At 36.1% G+C, this 17,271-nt stretch overlaps 1 protein-coding gene across 14 annotated transcripts in view; it reads left to right on the forward strand.

Moving 5' to 3' along the window:
- Positions 1–12,837, forward strand: part of CEP44 (centrosomal protein 44) — a 42,914-nt gene extending 30,077 nt beyond the window's left edge. For 9 of the 14 annotated variants that reach the window (XM_065545690.2, XM_065545694.2, XM_065545686.2 and 6 more), the window contains 5 exons: positions 5,350–5,556; positions 6,292–6,367; positions 11,448–11,572; positions 11,811–11,848; positions 12,616–12,837. In XM_065545690.2, coding sequence (XP_065401762.1) covers positions 5,350–5,556; positions 6,292–6,367; positions 11,448–11,572; positions 11,811–11,848; positions 12,616–12,664 — 495 coding nt within the window. In that variant the 3' untranslated portion in view covers positions 12,665–12,837. The remainder of the gene's footprint in view (positions 1–5,349; positions 5,557–6,291; positions 6,368–11,447; positions 11,573–11,810; positions 11,849–12,615) is intronic. The other 5 variants (XM_074040773.1, XM_074040770.1, XM_005556319.5 and 2 more) reach the window with 1 other exon arrangement.
- The last annotated feature ends 4,434 nt before the right edge of the window (positions 12,838–17,271 follow it).

Here is a 17,271-nt window from a genome sequence, read left to right on the forward strand (position 1 = left end):
CTGGGTACGTAATTCCTCCTTTAGCTCTGAGAAGTTTGATGGACTGAAGCATTCTTCTCTCATCTCGTCAAAGTCATTCTCTGTCAAGCTTTGATCCATTGCTGGCGATGAGCTGTGCTCCTTTGCCAGGGGAGATGCGCTCTTATTTTTGGAATTTCCAGCTTTTCTGCCCTGCTTTTTCCCCATCTTTGTGGTTTTTTCTGCCTCTGGTCTTTGATGATGGTGATGTACTGATGGGGTTTTGGTGTAGGTGTCCTTCCTGTTTGATAGTTTTCCTTCTAACAGTCAGGACCCTCAGCTGTAGGTCTGTTGGAGATTGCTTGAGGTCCACTCCAGACCCTGTTTGCCTGGGTATCAGAAGCAGAGGCTGCAGAAGATAGAATATTTCTGAACAGCGAGTGTACCTGTCTGATTCTTGCTTTGGAAGCTTCTTCTCAGGGGTGTATTCCACCCTGTGAGTTGTGGGGTGTCAGACTGCCCCTAGTGGGGGATGTCTCCCAGTTAGGCTACTCAGGGGTCAGGGACCCACTTGAGCAGGGAGTCTGTCCCTTCTCAGATCTCAACCTCCGTGTTGGGATATCCACTGCTCTCTTCAAAGCTGTCAGACAGAGTCGTTTGCGTCTGCAGAGGTTTCTGCTGTTTTTGTTATTTTTACTGTGCCCTGTCCCCAGAGGTGGAGTCTACAGAGACAGGCAGGTTTCCTTGAGCTGCTGTGAGCTCCACCCAGTTCGAGCTTCCCAGCAGCTTTGTTTACCTACTTAAGCCTCAGCAATGGCGGGCGCCCCTCCCCCAGCCTCGCTGCTGCCTTGCTGGTAGATCACAGACTGCTGTGCTAGCAATGAGGGAGGCTCCGTGGGCGTGGGACCCTCCCGGCCAGGTGTGGGATATGATCTCCTGGTGTGCCTGTTTGCTTAAAGCGCAGTATTGGGGTGGGAGTTACCCGATTTTCCAGGTGTTGTGTGTCTCCGTTCCCCTGACTAGGAAAAGGGACTCCCTTCCCCCTTGCGCTTCCCAGGTGAGGCGATGCCTCGCCCTGCTTCAGCTCTCGCTGGTCGGGCTGCAGCAGCTGACCAGCACCGATCGTCCGGCACTCCCCAGTGAGATGAACCCAGTACCTCAGTTGAAAATGCAGAAATCACCGGTCTTCTGTGTCGCTCGCGCTGGGAGTTGGAGACTGGAGCTGTTCCTATTCGGCCATCTTGCTCTGCCCCCTATTTCCTGAATTTGAATATTGGCATGCCTTGCTAGATTGGGCAAGTTCTCCTGGATGATATCCTGAAGAGTGTTTTCCAACTTGATTCCATTCTCCCCGTCACTTTTCAGGTACACCAATCAGACCTAGATTTCGTCTTTTCACATAGTCCCATATTTGTTGGAGGCTTTGTTCGTTTCTTTTTACTCTTTTTTCTCTAAATTTCTCTTCTCACTTCATTTCATTCATTTGCTCTTCAACCACTGATACCCTTTCTTCCATTTGATCGAATCAGCTACCGAATCTTGTGCATGCATCACGTAGTTCTCGTGCCGTGGTTTTCAGCTCCGTCAGGTCATTTAAGGACTTCTCTACAGTGGTTATTCTAGTTAGCCATTTGTCAAATCTTTTTTCAAGGTTTTTAGCTTCTTTGCGATGGGTTTGAACATCTGCCTTTAGCTCTGAGAAGTCTGATCGTCTGAAGCCTTCTTCTCTCAACTTGTCAAAGTCATTCTCCATCCAGCTTTGTTCCATTGCTGGCGAGGAGCTGCGTTCCTTTGGAGGAGAACAGGTGCTCTGATTTTTAGAATTTTCAGCTTTTCTCCTCTGATTTCTCCCTGTCTTTGTGGTTTTATCTACCTTTGGTCTTTGATGATGGTGACATACAGATGGGGTTTTGGTCTGGATGTCCTTTCTATTAGTTAGTTTTCCTTCTAACAGTCAGGACCCTCAGCTGCAGGTCTGTTGGAGTTTGCTCGGAGTCCACTCTAGACCCTGTTTGCCTGGGTATCAGCAGCGGAGGCTGCAAAACAACGAATATTGCAGAACAGCAAATGTTGCTGCCTGATCGTTCCTCTGGAAGCTTCGTCTCAGATCCCTGAATTGACCAATAACAGGCTCTGAAATTGAGGGAATAATTAATAACCTACCAACTAAAAAAAGTCCAGGACCAGACGGATTCACAGCCGAATTCTACCAGAGGTACCAAGAGGAGCTGGTACCATTCCTTCTGAAACTATTCCAATCAATAGAAAAAGAGGGAATCCTCCCGAACTCATTTTATGAGGCCAGCATCATCCTAATACCAAAGCCTGGCAGAGACACAACAAAAAAAGAGAATTTTAGACCAATATCCCTGATGAACATTGATGCAAAAATCCTCAATAAAATACTGGCAAACCGAATACAGCAGCCCATCAAAAAGCTTATATCCACCATGATCAAGTGGGCTTCATCCCTGGGCTGCAAAGCTGGTTCCACATATGCAAATCAATAAGCATAATCCATCCTATAAACAGAACCAAAGACAAAAACCACATGATTATCTCAATAGATACAGAAAAAGCCTTCAACAAAATTCAACAACCTTCATGCTAAAAACTCTCAATAAATTTGGTATTGATGGGACATATCTCAAAATAATAAGGGCTATTTATGACAAACCCACAGCCAATATACTGAATGGGCAAAAACTGGAACCATTCCCTTTGAAAACTGGCACAAGACAGGGATGCCCTCTCTCACCACTCCTAGTCAACATGCTGTTGGAAGTTCTGGCCAGGGCAGTCATACAGGAGAAAGAAAGAAAGGGTATTCAGTTAGGAAAAGAGGAATTCAAATTGTCCCTGTTTGCAGATGACATGATTGTATATTTAGAAAACCCCATTGTCTCAGCCCAAAATCTCCTTAAGCTGATAAGAAACTTCAGCAAAGTCTCTGGATAGAAAATTAATGTACAAAAATCACAAGCATTCCTATACACCAATAACAGACAAACAGAGAGCCAAATCATGAGTGAACTCCCATTCACAATTGCTTCAAAGAGAATAAAATACTTAGGAATCCAACTTACAAGGGATGTGAAGGACCTCTTCAAGGAGAACTGCAAACCACTGCTCAACGAAATGAAAGAGGACACAAACAAATGGAATGACATTCCATGCTCAAGGATAGGAAGAATCAATATTGTGAAAATGGCCACACTGCCCAAGGTAATTTATAGATTCAGTGCCATCCCCATCAAGCTACCAATGACTTTCTTTACCGAACTGGAAAAAACTAAAGTTCATATGGAACCAAAAAAGAGCCCGCATTGCCAAGACAATCCTAAGCCAAAAGAAAGCTGGAGGCATCATGCTAGCTAACTTCAAACTATACTACAAGGCTACAGTAACCAAAACAGCATGGTACTGGTACCAAAACAGTGATATAGACCAATGGAACAGAACAGAGCTCTGAGAAATAATACTACACATCCACAACCATCTGATCTTTGAGAAACGTGACAAAAATAAGAAATGGGGAAAGGATTCCCTATTTAATAAATGGTGCTGGGAAAACTGGCTAGCCATATGTAGAAAGCTGAAACTGAATCCCTTCCTTATACTTTATAAAAAATTAATTCAAGATGGATTAAAGACTTACATGTTAGATCTAAAACTATAAAAACCCTAGAAGAAAACCTAGGCAATACCATTTAGGACATAGGCATGGGCAAGGACTTCATGTCTAAAACACCAAAAGCAATGGCAACAAAAGCCAGAATTGACAAATGGGATCTAATTAAACTAAAGAGCTTCTGCATAGCAAAAGAAACTACCATCAGAGTGAACAGGCAACCTACAGAATGGGAGAAAAGTTTTACAATCTACCTATCTGACAAAGGGCTAATATCCATAATCTACAAAGAACTTAAATTTACAAGAAAACATCAAACAACCCCATCAGAAAGTGGGCAAAGGATATGAACAGACACTTCTCAAAAGAACACATTTATGCAGCTAACAGACACATGAAAAAATGCTCATCATCACTGGCCATCAGAGAAATGCAAATCAAAACCACAATGAGATACCATCTCACACCAGTTAGGATGGCAGTCATTAAAAAGTCAGGAAACAACAGGTGCTGGAGAGGATGTGGAGAAATAGGAACTCTTTTACATTGTTGGTGGGACTGTAAACTAGTTCAACCATTGTGAAAGACAGTGTGGCGATTCCTCAAGGATCTAGTACTAGAAATACCATTTGACCCAGCCATGCCGTTACTGGGTAAATACCCAAAGGATTATAAATCATGCTACTATAAAGACGCATGCTCACATATGTTTATTTTGGCACTATTCACAATAGCAAAGACTTGGAACCAACCCAAATGTCCATCAGTGACAGACTGGATTAAGAAAATGTGGCACATATACACCATGAAATACTATACAGCCAGAAAAAAGATGAGCTCATGTTCTTTGTAGGGACATGGATGAAGCTGGAAATCATCATTCTCAGCAAACTATCAGCAGGACAAAAACCGAACACCGCATGTTCTCACTCATAGGTGGGAATTGAACAATGAGAACACTTGGACACAGGAAGGGGAACATCACACACCGGGGCCTGTCATGGGGTGGCGGTAGCGGGGAGGGATAGCATTAGGAGATATACTTAATGTAAATGAGGAGTTAATGAGTACAGCACACCAACATGACACATGGATACATATGTAACAAACCTTCACATTGTGCACAGGTACCCTAGAACTTAAAGTGTAATAATAATAATAATAATAATAATAATAAACATTTCTATTACTCTTAATTGCCACAGACACCAATATGTCTGATGTCTATTGTTTCTGCTAAAACTTCTTTTTCTATGTTTCTATGTTTTGTGACTTCTATATATCTCAGTATATCAATATACAGTTGGCACTTACAAAAACTACCAGATGGCCATTGGACGTACTTCCTGTTACATGGCAAACCGAATAATCTCAGTGCACTAAGTGTTGTTTTTAGTCATTTCCTCTTAGCTTTGTGCTAGGTGTTGTTTCAAGAAGCTAGTTAATAATAGTTTTATTTTACTAGCTGGTATCAAAAGAATCATGCAAATTAACTCATTATCAGAAGAATCATATGAAGTAGATACTTCTTTTATCTCTCTCTCTTTTTTTTTTTTAATGAGGAAATGGAGGCATCAAGATCATAAGTCTCAGAACTAGTTTAAGTGGCCAAGTAGTCTCCCTCCAGAGATAAACCTTTTAACTCTCAAGCAGGACCGTCTCTCCTAACTATTGAGATAACACTGTGGAAGTGGGAAACATCAATTTTAAAGAAATTTTAGTTTGTTTAATTTTATTTTTAATCTCTCTAATCTTTTTAGGATATAAATGTTAATCCTGAGATTACTGCACTACAGACTATGCTTGCTGAATGCCAAGAAAAGCTTAAGGAGCTGACTTTGATAGAGAAAAGGTTAGACTGTTTAGAACAAAAAATGAAAGGAAATGTGATGGTAGATGAAAACACCTGGACTAATCTGCTCAGTCGTGTCACTCTTCTTGAAACAGAAATGCTTTTGTCTAAAAAGGTATTTTCTTCTTTTAACATTTATAAAATATCTCAGATATAACAAAGTAATTTTTTGATTGTTGTATGTGTATTTTTTTGGAAATGCTAAATATGAGAATATTTGAATAATGAGAAAATGTCTAGTTAGAATGAAGTCCTGTTTAAATATAGCCTGAATGGTGTTGTGGCTGTTGTTTCTCTCTTCATTGAATAAGATGATCTGAAAAACTTGTAAGTTGAGCTTTTACAGATGTTAATGATGCTTGAAGAACTTAAAATGAGGTAAGAGTATGATAGATATTATGAAAAGCTTAGAATTATTTTGTATCTTTTAATAGTACAAATGACCTATTTTCGTAGGGTGGAAAAGATACAGAAGATATTGATAACTCTTCCTGTCTTTTTTTCACTCATTTACTTCAATCATTGTGAATTTCATAGAATAGTTACCAAATTTATCATTGCCTTATCAAATCTGAGAAATTTGTTTCTTTTACTCAGGATTTCGATTTCTGGTCTGTCTTTCCTTCCTAAAAAGTGAAGTTGATAGATTCAAGAAGCTTGCTATCTGCTTCCATATTTAAAACATTTCTTATATGTAGGAATATACAGTATATGCATTGCTTTAATACAAAATTAAAAATATTTAAACATTTATCATGCTACCTTTATATTTTATGCTCAGTAGTAAGAATATAAAATGAGAGGGTTTTTCTTTTTATTTCATTCTGAATATTTAACTGTGTTATTCCAGAATGATGAATATGTAGAGTTTAATGAAATTAATGAAGACTGCGCTTCTTGTAGCAACATGGACCTTCTGAATCCTCGTAAGTTTGTAAACATTATGAGAATTGGTATGATGAGTTTTCAGAAAAATGATTGTTATAGGTATTTGGTAATTTTAATATTCTTAGGCTTCATTGTTTAGAAATTGCAAAGCTCCTAAAACAAAGAAAATAATGAACCTATAGACTACTAAAGCCAAGAATTGCTTATGAAGCCAGCCTACTTATTTTACATAACACAGTGGGTAAATAAATTTCAGTGTACAAAATTGAAACTGTTTAGAGATATTTTACTGTTTTAATCATTCTAGAATAATCAAGTGTTCTAGAATTTTAAAATTGACCTCCAAGTTTTTAAATTTAAGCTTAGGTAGGTAGTAGCTTTCTCATATGTAAATAATAATATGTAAGAGAAGAAAACACATTTGTCAGTAACCTATAAAGTATTGCAAACCTCTTCCATGTGAATGGTTCACTGATAATGATAAAATGGGAAAGATCTGATATTAGAACAGGTCTTTTCCTGGTCACATAACTTTACTAGGCTAATGATATTTTGCTCAGTGTGACTGAGCAGCAAGGATAAGATTTCTGTTTTGCAGTGACAGCTTTGTTTTTTTTGATTCTTATATTTTTTTAAAAGACAGATCTAAATTTTGTGCCGTGTCTATGATTAAATCATATCCATAGAAGAGATGTTTTGTCCAATTGAGAATTCATCAAGTTAAATTTTTAATATCTGGATCGTTAACATTATAAAATTTTTCAGCTTTACTATATGTGTAACAATAAAATAACAATATATATTCTAGCACTAACAGTGTGCCTGGCACTATTCTAACTACTATATTAACTCATTTAATTCCTGAAGTAACCATGCAAGATAAGTACTATTTTTATATTTTACAGTTGAGGAAACTGAAGTACAGCAAAATTAAGTAACTATGACAAAGGTCACACAGTTATTGAATGGTAGATCAAATTTGAATCCAGGCAACTGATCTGAAGTTTTTTCTTAACCACTGCATATTTGGAACACATATCAATATCATTGCACAAAGAACAATTTCAGTGATTAGGTTATTAAATATAATTATTTGAGATGCTATTTAAGGCAACTAAATTTATTATAGACTGCAGATTTCAGATTTGGTAAAATGTTGCCTGTTTTATTTATCCATTCATATATCTATTCAACAAATGTTAACACTTGAGTATAAGATCCTTGAGAGCAAAAAGTTTATCTTATGGTCTGCCTGTCTAGCACACAGAAAGTGTATCTGTGCTTTTATCACCAGTATTTGCATATAGTGGAGTTTAAATATTTATTCACTGAAAAAATATTGAATGCTTGTGATTTGCAAAACATTGCCTTTTGCAAGTTTGATTTTGCATGCTCAGGCCTATTTTTTTTTTAATGACATGATTATAGAATATACCTTTAACCTATTTAGAAAACACATGGCTAGGTTTTTTTTGAGATAAGGGTGGTCTTACTCTGTTGCTCAGGCTGGAGTGCAGTGGTGCAATCATAGCTTACTGCAGTCTCCTAGACATTAACTCTTTGGCCTAAAGTGATCCTCCTGCCTCAGCCTCCTGAGTGGCTGGGACTACAGGCACGTGCCTCTACACCTGGATAATTTTTATTTATTTATTTATTGTTTTTAGTAAAACGAGGTCTTGCTATGTTGCTCAGGCTGGTCTTGAACTCCTGGGCTCAAGCAATCCTCCTGTCTCTGCTTCTCAAAGTACCGGGATTACAGGTGTGAGTTACCATGTCCAGGCTCACATAGCTAAATTTCAGCAACTGTGCCAGGACTGAAAGTAATTAACAGGCCACTATCTGAAATGGATTACAGATTATGATTAGGGTAAATACCTAGTCTCATAGAGTTTATGATCTGATCTAGATTAATTAAAAGACCCAAGTTTATAAAGACTTACACATTATACCTTATACATGCTACTTGGGAATAGGATTTGATTTCATTTGGATGCAGAGAGCAATAATTTATCACTCTGGGTTTAGAATCGTATTAAATCAGGAATAGTTTTTGTGAGGTTCCAGATTTGTTTTGACTTTATCAGGAATACAGTGTTCCATGGGGAATTGTAAGGCACCTTAATGTCTTCGTAAGAGTGAATTAGCAGAGGCTTTTAAGGATTGGACTTGTGTTGGATAATTTTGGAGAGGGTTTGAGGTAGCAAAGCCTATGGGTGCTGTCAGGGAGCAGGAGCAATTTGATGATTGATGGTAAGAATGAAATTTTTAGCATAAAATAAGTACTCTTATGAGGCAAGGGGGGGCTATATCCGGTCATTTATGTGGTTACATGGTGCCCTTGTTTTGTCTATGTTTGGACATGAATAATGGTTTTGGGCGTGTTGTTTAATTACGCCAATGAAGTGACCTCATGTGGTGTTATTTTTTGTGAAATTATTTATGTTCACTAGAGGGTACAGTAGCTTAGGTGTTAATTGCCACACAGGACACCAACTGTTAGTGCTCCTTTTTTCTTTGCTTGTTTGTTTTGCTTTGTTTTGTGCCTTTTTCTCCCCAGAGGAAAAAGATATTAAGAAAGGTGTGGCACCACAGAAGAGTGTGGTTTGTTCCTGTGTGACTAGAAGGAAGGGTACCTGTGAGCACCTGAAGGAAGCTGAAGCAGAAGAGTAGAAAGATCAAGTCATGGGGTTTATCCCAGAGTCGTAGAAAGATTTTCAGCAAGGCTAATATTCTGAGGTTTGCGTTTCACAAAGGTTATCATCAGAGCAGAACAGTGATTTGTTAGGAAAGTAAGATAGGCAAGGATAATTTGAAGAGTATTTTAGTAGTCATTATTTCAGAATAATAATGAGGGTCTCTACTAAGGCAATGATAGTGAGGATAAAGAGCAGGTAATTTATTTGGGAGAAATTTAGATGTTAAAATTGATATGCCTTGATTCCTGATAGATACAAAAAGTGAAGGAGAGTAAGGAAGTTAAGACTGACTACTTGTGTTTAGCTCATGTGATTGGGTAGATGATTGTTACTCTTTAATAAAATAAAAAGTTCAGGAGGAGGAGAAGGTTTGGGAGAAATAATGAGTTCACTTTTGAATATAATAAATTATGTATGAAACCCTTAAGACAAAATATCTACAAATAAGTTGGATACATACATTGGTCCTTGATTTAGAAATATTGGCTTACAAATTATTAAATGGTAAAGAACCCTACTATTTCCTTAGTGAATAGGTGATGAGCCTCCAAAGATGGCAATGAAAGATTATTACGTGGTAAGAGTTGGCTAGAAGATCTCATGTCCCATACCCTTAGAAGTAGAAGAATCCCTTTCTTTACAGAGGCTTCTTAGCAGTCAGTACTGAAGTACATAACAACTGGTGTCAGGGTCCTTGTGTCAGTGGCCATTGCCTTTGCCCATTCCTTTCCAACCTGAACTCAGTTACCAATTCTTTTCTCAATCCCCTATAGCATAGCTAAGAAACTATTAATGTTTAAACAAGTAAGGCTTTACTAAAGGTTCAAGAAAGCAATAATAAAAATTACAGAAATATGCACTTAACTGATCTGGCTATTAAATAGAGCTGGTGTTCTGTAATGGTCTACTCTGTAACCTCTGGAATCCTCTATAGGAATAACTGTGAATAGCTTGCCAGCCTGCCAAATACCAGCTTTCTCCCACCATGAGGCACACTCTTGAATAAGCTTAGACACCTCAAAGTCTGCACCCCAAAGTAGAAGACAAAGAGAGCCCTTCCTTCACCCTTTATCTGTCTTCCCAGACCTGTTTCCTTTTCCTAGCCCCCACCTCTTTTTGGAAAGACATAAGAAATATTCAGAACAACTATCTGTACCCACAGAAAGTAATCCAAGATTTAGTGCGTAGTAGATATAGTTCCTGCCTAATTTCAAATTATTTCTTAAAATAACCTCTTGTCCACAGATCCTGCTAAAAGATCTGAGTTTATGTAGTCTTCAGAGTTGTACCCTGTAATCTTGACCTCCAGGCTTAGCTAACTGGATTAAGAGTAGACACTTAACCCAGAGAATAGGAATTCAAAGTGTGCTGAGTCAAATTTCATTCTCTCTCTTAGAATTTGGAATTAGGACACCACGAGTCAGTCAGTCAAATGATATTGAGCCTGGGCTGGGCTGGCCATGTGGTGGAAGTTTATGCTGATGAGTCAGCAGAGAAAGCCATTCTACAGAGAAGAGCAGAGGAATGGAGCAAATGGCAGAAGTAGGCAAAAGAGATTATGATTCTATGAGAGATGAAAATTAGTCTTCTAGTTGTTTCAGTTCTCACATGGTAATAGTTTGTTCCCCAATTAAGGTTGTCTGTGTAGACTTACAATAAAGCTGTCTTTATGTGAACCAGTTTAAATGGGTGTCCTTTTTTTTTTTTTTTTTTTTTTTTGCATTGCTTTTGCAGCCAAATGTATTCTGATTAAAACACAGGGTTTGTAGGATTTATTACATTATCCATAATCTTCTCTAATTGATATTTTTGAAGGGGAGATGCCATCATTTTGTCAAATTAATATTATCAGGATATTTGAAATGTTAGGTTTTTCAGTTTTTTAGAAGAAGAAATCTGTGGATCTTAAATTTTTGCATTACTTACTTTCATATGTGTTAAATCAAGTTAGAATGTTTCTTGATTTTTAAAAGATATATATGGTCAGTTATAGGAATAGTCACTTGCCACAGAACAGTAGTAAAAAAATTTGTGAAATGCTTGAATGTTGCTGAATAAAAGCATCATGACAAATTCATGGATACGAATTATTTAATGTAGATGTCACCATTTTAAGAAAAGAATATACATGATTGATTCAATAGGTTATATTTTAAAATAAATAATTAACTTGCCTGTTTTTCAAACTGATTGCTACCATGATAATAATACTGCCTTTTGTAATTTTTATTGGGCAATTTTTAACATCTAGATCTCCATATGAAAGCTTTTACCTTAAAATAGTACTAAAAACTCTTTGATCTATACCAATAGCCATGTTTAATTAAAATAGTATGTTTTTCTTCCATCTATAAATAACATTTTTAGATATTTGACTCTACTGTGAAAGGAAAAGGTAATCTAAAACTTAATTTCTTCACAGACAGAAAAAACAAAGTAGGGAGGCCAGCAAGTATTCCTCTGTCCTCTCGCTATAGTACGGCATCATCAGATTCAACTCCCAGAGCCTCTACCATTAATTACTGTGGTTTGAATGAGATTTCAGAGGTAAGAAAATGCTTGATTATTTCCTTTCTAAATTAGGAAAATGAGCAAGCATTAGTTTTAGTTGTAAATATTGCTGGCAAGAAAAATAGCAAAACTGAATCTTAGTCTCTCAAAATTCTTTCATAAGTAAACAGTACTTAATGCAATGTTTCAAACTGTATTTTGTACATTCTCGGTCCATCTTTGATGATGGTTTACTTTGAGAAGTCATCTAAATTTGTTGCTTTTTAAATTAAAGGAAACAACAATCCAGAAAATGGAAAGGATGAAAAAAATGTAAGTAACAGAAAGGGGCAACAGAAATTCATTTCTCCATAGGGAATTGTATTGGATTACAGTATATATAGAATGTGCATGTGTGTTTCAAACCTTAAAGGTCTCTCAGTCAGGTGTGGAATTTCCTTCAGGACTCCATTGGATAATAAATCCACCTACAGTTATGTGTTTGTGAGATGAGTCACTGTTTTAGTTTCCAACAAGTGATGTAAAACTTGTTGGAATTGTTAATGGAATTAACTGCAGATAGAGTACAAAGATATTTTTGGTTGGTAACTAATCAAGAGTATTATCTATTTTTGATAACTGATTTATCAAAATATTAAATAATATATGTAGATGGATGGTTTGGAGACATTTTCAGTATTGTGAAAATATCACTGGTGTTTTTCAGCGAGTTATTGATAAGATATAAAAATGTTGTTTTTGTCTAGTACAAATGATGTGATTTTTCTAAAGAGTAGTTCAAAGGAAATATAAAATGAAATTGCATATAAGATGATTATGCAACCTACTACTATAGAAAATTATAATATTATTTTGAAATGCAAAAAGTACTTAACTTACACTCCAAGAATACAAGACTCATAATTGACTCTTTTTTTCCTCCCTCTGAGCATACTTAAGTTTATTCATAGTAACTGTACTTATAGATAAGAAAAATATTCAAATTTATTTTAGGCTAAAAAGCATAATTTCAACAACTAAAATGCTATGCTTTATTATGAATTATTGATTTACTTAATATATTATTTATTATATTTCAGGTTTGAAGAAACTGCAGAGTTATTGAAATGTCCAAATCACTACTTGTAGGATTTTCTACATGAACTTTTCTAGGACTTCGGTTACTATACATATTGTATATTTTAAGAATTCTTTATACAATTTTAATATACTGCAATTTTTGACAATTTGGATTCCATTTGGTATATGAATTTTTGCATTCATTATTGAATAAATCTTTTAATATTTTTGAGCAATGATTATACTGCTTTACCTTGTGTCACTTTTTTTTTTTTTAAGGAAAAACTCATGTTCCAGTCTATTTCTCTTACAGAGTGAAGTCATTACAGCACTGTATTTCTGTGTTGACATTTGTTGGCAGTGTGCTAAGTAATGTTTTTTAAAGCACAGGCTTGAGGACTATGGTTTACATCCTGTTGGAAACATTCCAAATGGGACTTGTGTATTATACCCAGGAGGCTTTCATATATGCCATCTTCGCATCTGTACTGATGAATAAATTATAATAAACAGTTAAAAATACTCATTGAAAATTAAATATAAAGACAGCTATTTCATGCTTGGTCAAAAACAGCAATACCTTTCCAGTTAACATTGAGAAATTAAGGTTAAGATTCCCCTTTTGTACTGGGAAATGGGCTTGAGGACTGTGGTCCTCAAGTTTAGACTAAGAGGACGGTGGTCTCAAGGCTCACCGTGAGAAATGTGTTGAACATTTTAGTGTGCTCTATTGTATGAATTTTTTTTTTTTTTCTTTTGAGATGCAGTTTTGCTCTTGTTGCCCAGGCTGTAGTGCAATGGCGTGATCTCGGCTCACTGCAACCTCTGCCTCCCAGGTTCAAGCGATTCTTGTGCCTCAGTCTCCCGAGTAGCTGGGATTACAGGCATGCACCACCATGCCCAGCTAATTTTATATTTTATATTTTTAGTAGAGACGGAGTTCCTCCATGTTGGTCAGGCAGGTCTCGAACTCCTGACCTCAGGTGATCCACCCGCCTTGGCCTCCCAAAATGCTGGGATTACAGGCGTGAGCCACCACTCCTAGCGGTGTAGCACTTTTTAAGACCAGTATAACAGACAGAGAATATAGCCATTCTAGCCAACATTAAAAGATACAGTGAGGTGTCGTGTTTTGTTTTTTTAATGATGAAAAGTTACACATTTTTTGGAGAGAGAAATCTTTGCTGAAGTTAAATCAATGGAAAAATGAAATTTATTTTTAATATTACTATATGAATTATCTTTTTTAAAACTTAGAGATAAAAGTGTAGCAGTAATCCCGGAAATTCCTCAAGAAAATTGACTTCATTATTTGGAAGGAAAAAGTGTATTTTTTTATTATTATATGGACCATCTGATTATATTTTATTTATTCATCTATTTATGGTATATATGTATAATTTGGTATTACACTGTCAAATATAAAATATTGTTATATGAGTAGAAATCACTTAAATTTTTTGTGTGTGTGTGAATTTGAAACAGCGTAAGAAATCACTTTTAAGAAAACATTTTTAGTGTTCCTTTTTTTTTTTTTTTTTTTTCCTTTTTGAAACAGGGTCTCACTCTGTTGCCCAGGCTGGAGTGCAGTGGCGTGATCTCGGCTCATTGCACCCACCGCCTCCCAAGTTCAAGTGGATTCTCGCGCCTCAGCCTCCTGAGTAGCTGAGACCATAGGCCTGTACCATCATGCCCGGCTAATGTTTTTATTTTTGTAGAGACAGGGTTTCTCCATGTTGCCCAGTCTGTTCTCGAACTCGTGAGCTAAAGCTACCTGCCCACCTGGAACTCCCAAAGTGCTAAGATTACATGGGTGAGTCACCATGCTTGGCCGCATTTTTAATATTCTAATAAATATTTGGTTGTCAGAACTTTAAAATGATAGCCTACAGAAACATACAATTTTGAATTTAACAGAGTTTCAGTAAATGTTTCCAGAATTAATGAAGCATGTTAGCTTTAATTTTTTTTGATTGTGAGAGAAGTACATTTATAAAAATTAAGAGGTTATAGTTATAATGGAAAAAACTACTGTATCGATTAACTCCTAAAATATCAGTGCCAGCATGGAACTATAGCACCACCTTGTGGTTGACATGGCAGTGTTTTACCTTTTATTAAAACAAGTGATTTCCCATCAGAGGATATTTTTTCCCTTTTGAAAAATTCAATTTTAAAAAGAAACATTTTTGAAGTTTTCTTATGGAAGATAGAAGGAAAGTGTCTTTCTGCCTTTCTTTTTTTCTTTATATAGTGCAGATATACACACAGTGAAATGACTTAAAACATTTCTAATCTAGTTTATATATAGTGTGCAAAATATAAGTATATATTGAAAATATAAAATATTTCATATATGTTATCAGGTGGAAATTTAGAATTCAAATTTTCTTAAACTTTAATAACTTGTCTAACAACTCTGTAACAGGAACTAAAAATCAATTCATAATACATCATACATTTACACTTACAAAGAGTCTCTATCTTGACAACATAATTTTTGGAAAAATAAAGCAAATTCGACTTTATTGAAGTTGTTGGACAGATCTGCAAATTGTTATTTTAAAAAGTTTTCTTGTTTAGGCAATTTGGTAAGTGGTTTCCAGTCATAAACCAGCCATTATTGATTAACTTGAGATGGTGAAGCAGGGGACTTCTGAAGAGATTACCTGGAGCTACAGTAATTAACTCTAAGTAAAATTTTCACTTTCATTCTTTTCGTTCTCTCATAAACTGGATGAGAAAACATTGTGCTGCCAACAAAGGTGTCAGTTGCTTGTGCTGCCCTGTCTGTGCTATGCTCTGAATAGGTCTAGGTAAAAATTATATGGAAATACTATAAAGAATACATAAGGTAAAATACTAGTCAGAAAGCGTTCAGAAGAAGTTAACATCAACTATACGAAAATTCTAGGTAAAGCTAAGTACTGTTGAGTTGGAAAAAAGTAGTTCTATCCTGGTTGCTTGTTTTCCTCTACTGTTTTTAATGTGATGTTGTAATATATTTTAAAAACAAAATTTGAAAACGTTGGGACCTTGTTTCATGCCATTCATTACTCATAACTATATAATTGATACACACTTTGGGAAGCATAAAAATTAATTAAAAAAAAAAACCTTCTCAATTTTATAAACTACAGCACTTTTTGAGCTCAAATAACATTGTAGCTTTGATTTTTACTTTTTAACAGTCCCCAGGTTTGCCTTCTTTCTTTGAAATGGAATGACAAAGAAAGTGAAGTAGAGGTAGTGTGAAACATTAAACTACAAAATTAAAGCTTTAATTGTTGTGTCTCTTGAGTTTTAATGTTCCTAGTGAAAATGGCAGGTTTCTTATCCCACTCAGAGAAGAAAGCTGGAAAGTCAGTACAGCACTGACAGCAGTAGCACACTCAGAACATGCAAATGTATTTTTGAAGAGGAAATTTCTAAAAATTCATATTAATTTTATTATGACATATTTATTCCTAATACTTGTGGGAATTAGGACTGTATATATATGGTTTGTTTTTTTTTCCTCAGTGAAGTCCACTAAATCACTAGTAAAAATTTAATTTGATTTTGCTTTTTAATTATTTAAATGTAAAATCTTAAACTCAGCATTAAAAAATTTAAAACGTGGGAATTAGTAACTATCCCAAATGTATAAATTATTTTAATTTTATGTTGGGGCGATGGGTGGTAAGAAAAGTAGAGAATCACGGGAAAGTTGAACAGTCAGGGAATTTGAGTGATGAGAAGGCTGAATATTTTGGAGTAGTTCTACTTCGTTTTAGAACTTCAGTTCACTTAAGGTGTTATGTTCTTGGAGTGCAAATCAACTTAAGAAATCATGAGATGTAGCTCTTCATTTGTTGAAACCCTGAGAGGCACTTGTGATAATGCAACAGAATTCTGTACATGTTTCGTATGTCTCTTGGCCATCCCTATAGATTTACTTTTGCAGTTTCCCAGTAATGTTTGCCCCAGGTAGATCTCCTTTCCAGGCTCCCCATCAACAGTATTTCTGTGTTTGTTTTCTTGTCTCTGAAACTTTTGAGCTTTTCGAAGACTGTATCTCTGTTAGGATATTTATGAAAAAATGTTTAAAAATAAGCTATGGAATAGTTATTTGTAATTACAATTGTAAAACTATTAAGTTGAACTATAGTAAAGATTGATCATTTTCAGACTCATGACTGGCTCGCTTTTTTTTTTTTTTTTTTCATTTTTCCCATTCCCCACTTTGATGGGAAAGCATTACCTTCTATAAGTCCTCGTAAGGTGGAGGACGTTTTGTCTGCGTGCCTTTTGCTATTGTATGGGAGGCAAAACTTTACCATCTTAACGTCTCTGGCTAGGCCTGAGAATTGAATTGACATAAGATAAATTAGCAGGAGACAAACGGATTTTCCCATGTACATGGGAGCCCCCATAGGAAAATGAAGATCCAAAGATGTGGCAAAACCTAAATGCTTGTATAGTAGGTTGAACGAAAAGTAGCAATTGTGGAAAAGTAAAATGTATGAAGAGAATAAAGGAAGGTAAGTTATTTTAACAGGGACCATTTGTACAGGTTTTTCTCCACCTTCACTCATCTCTGGTAGCAAGAATGTTTCTTCTCTGCTTGTACAGGGAGGGCATCTTTCACGTGGAAGTCTTCTCCCTTCAGTGATACTACTTTCTTCCTGGTGCAG

This window comes from Macaca fascicularis, chromosome 5 (assembly GCF_037993035.2).
Source record: "Macaca fascicularis isolate 582-1 chromosome 5, T2T-MFA8v1.1".
Lineage (NCBI taxonomy): Eukaryota > Metazoa > Chordata > Mammalia > Primates > Cercopithecidae > Macaca > Macaca fascicularis.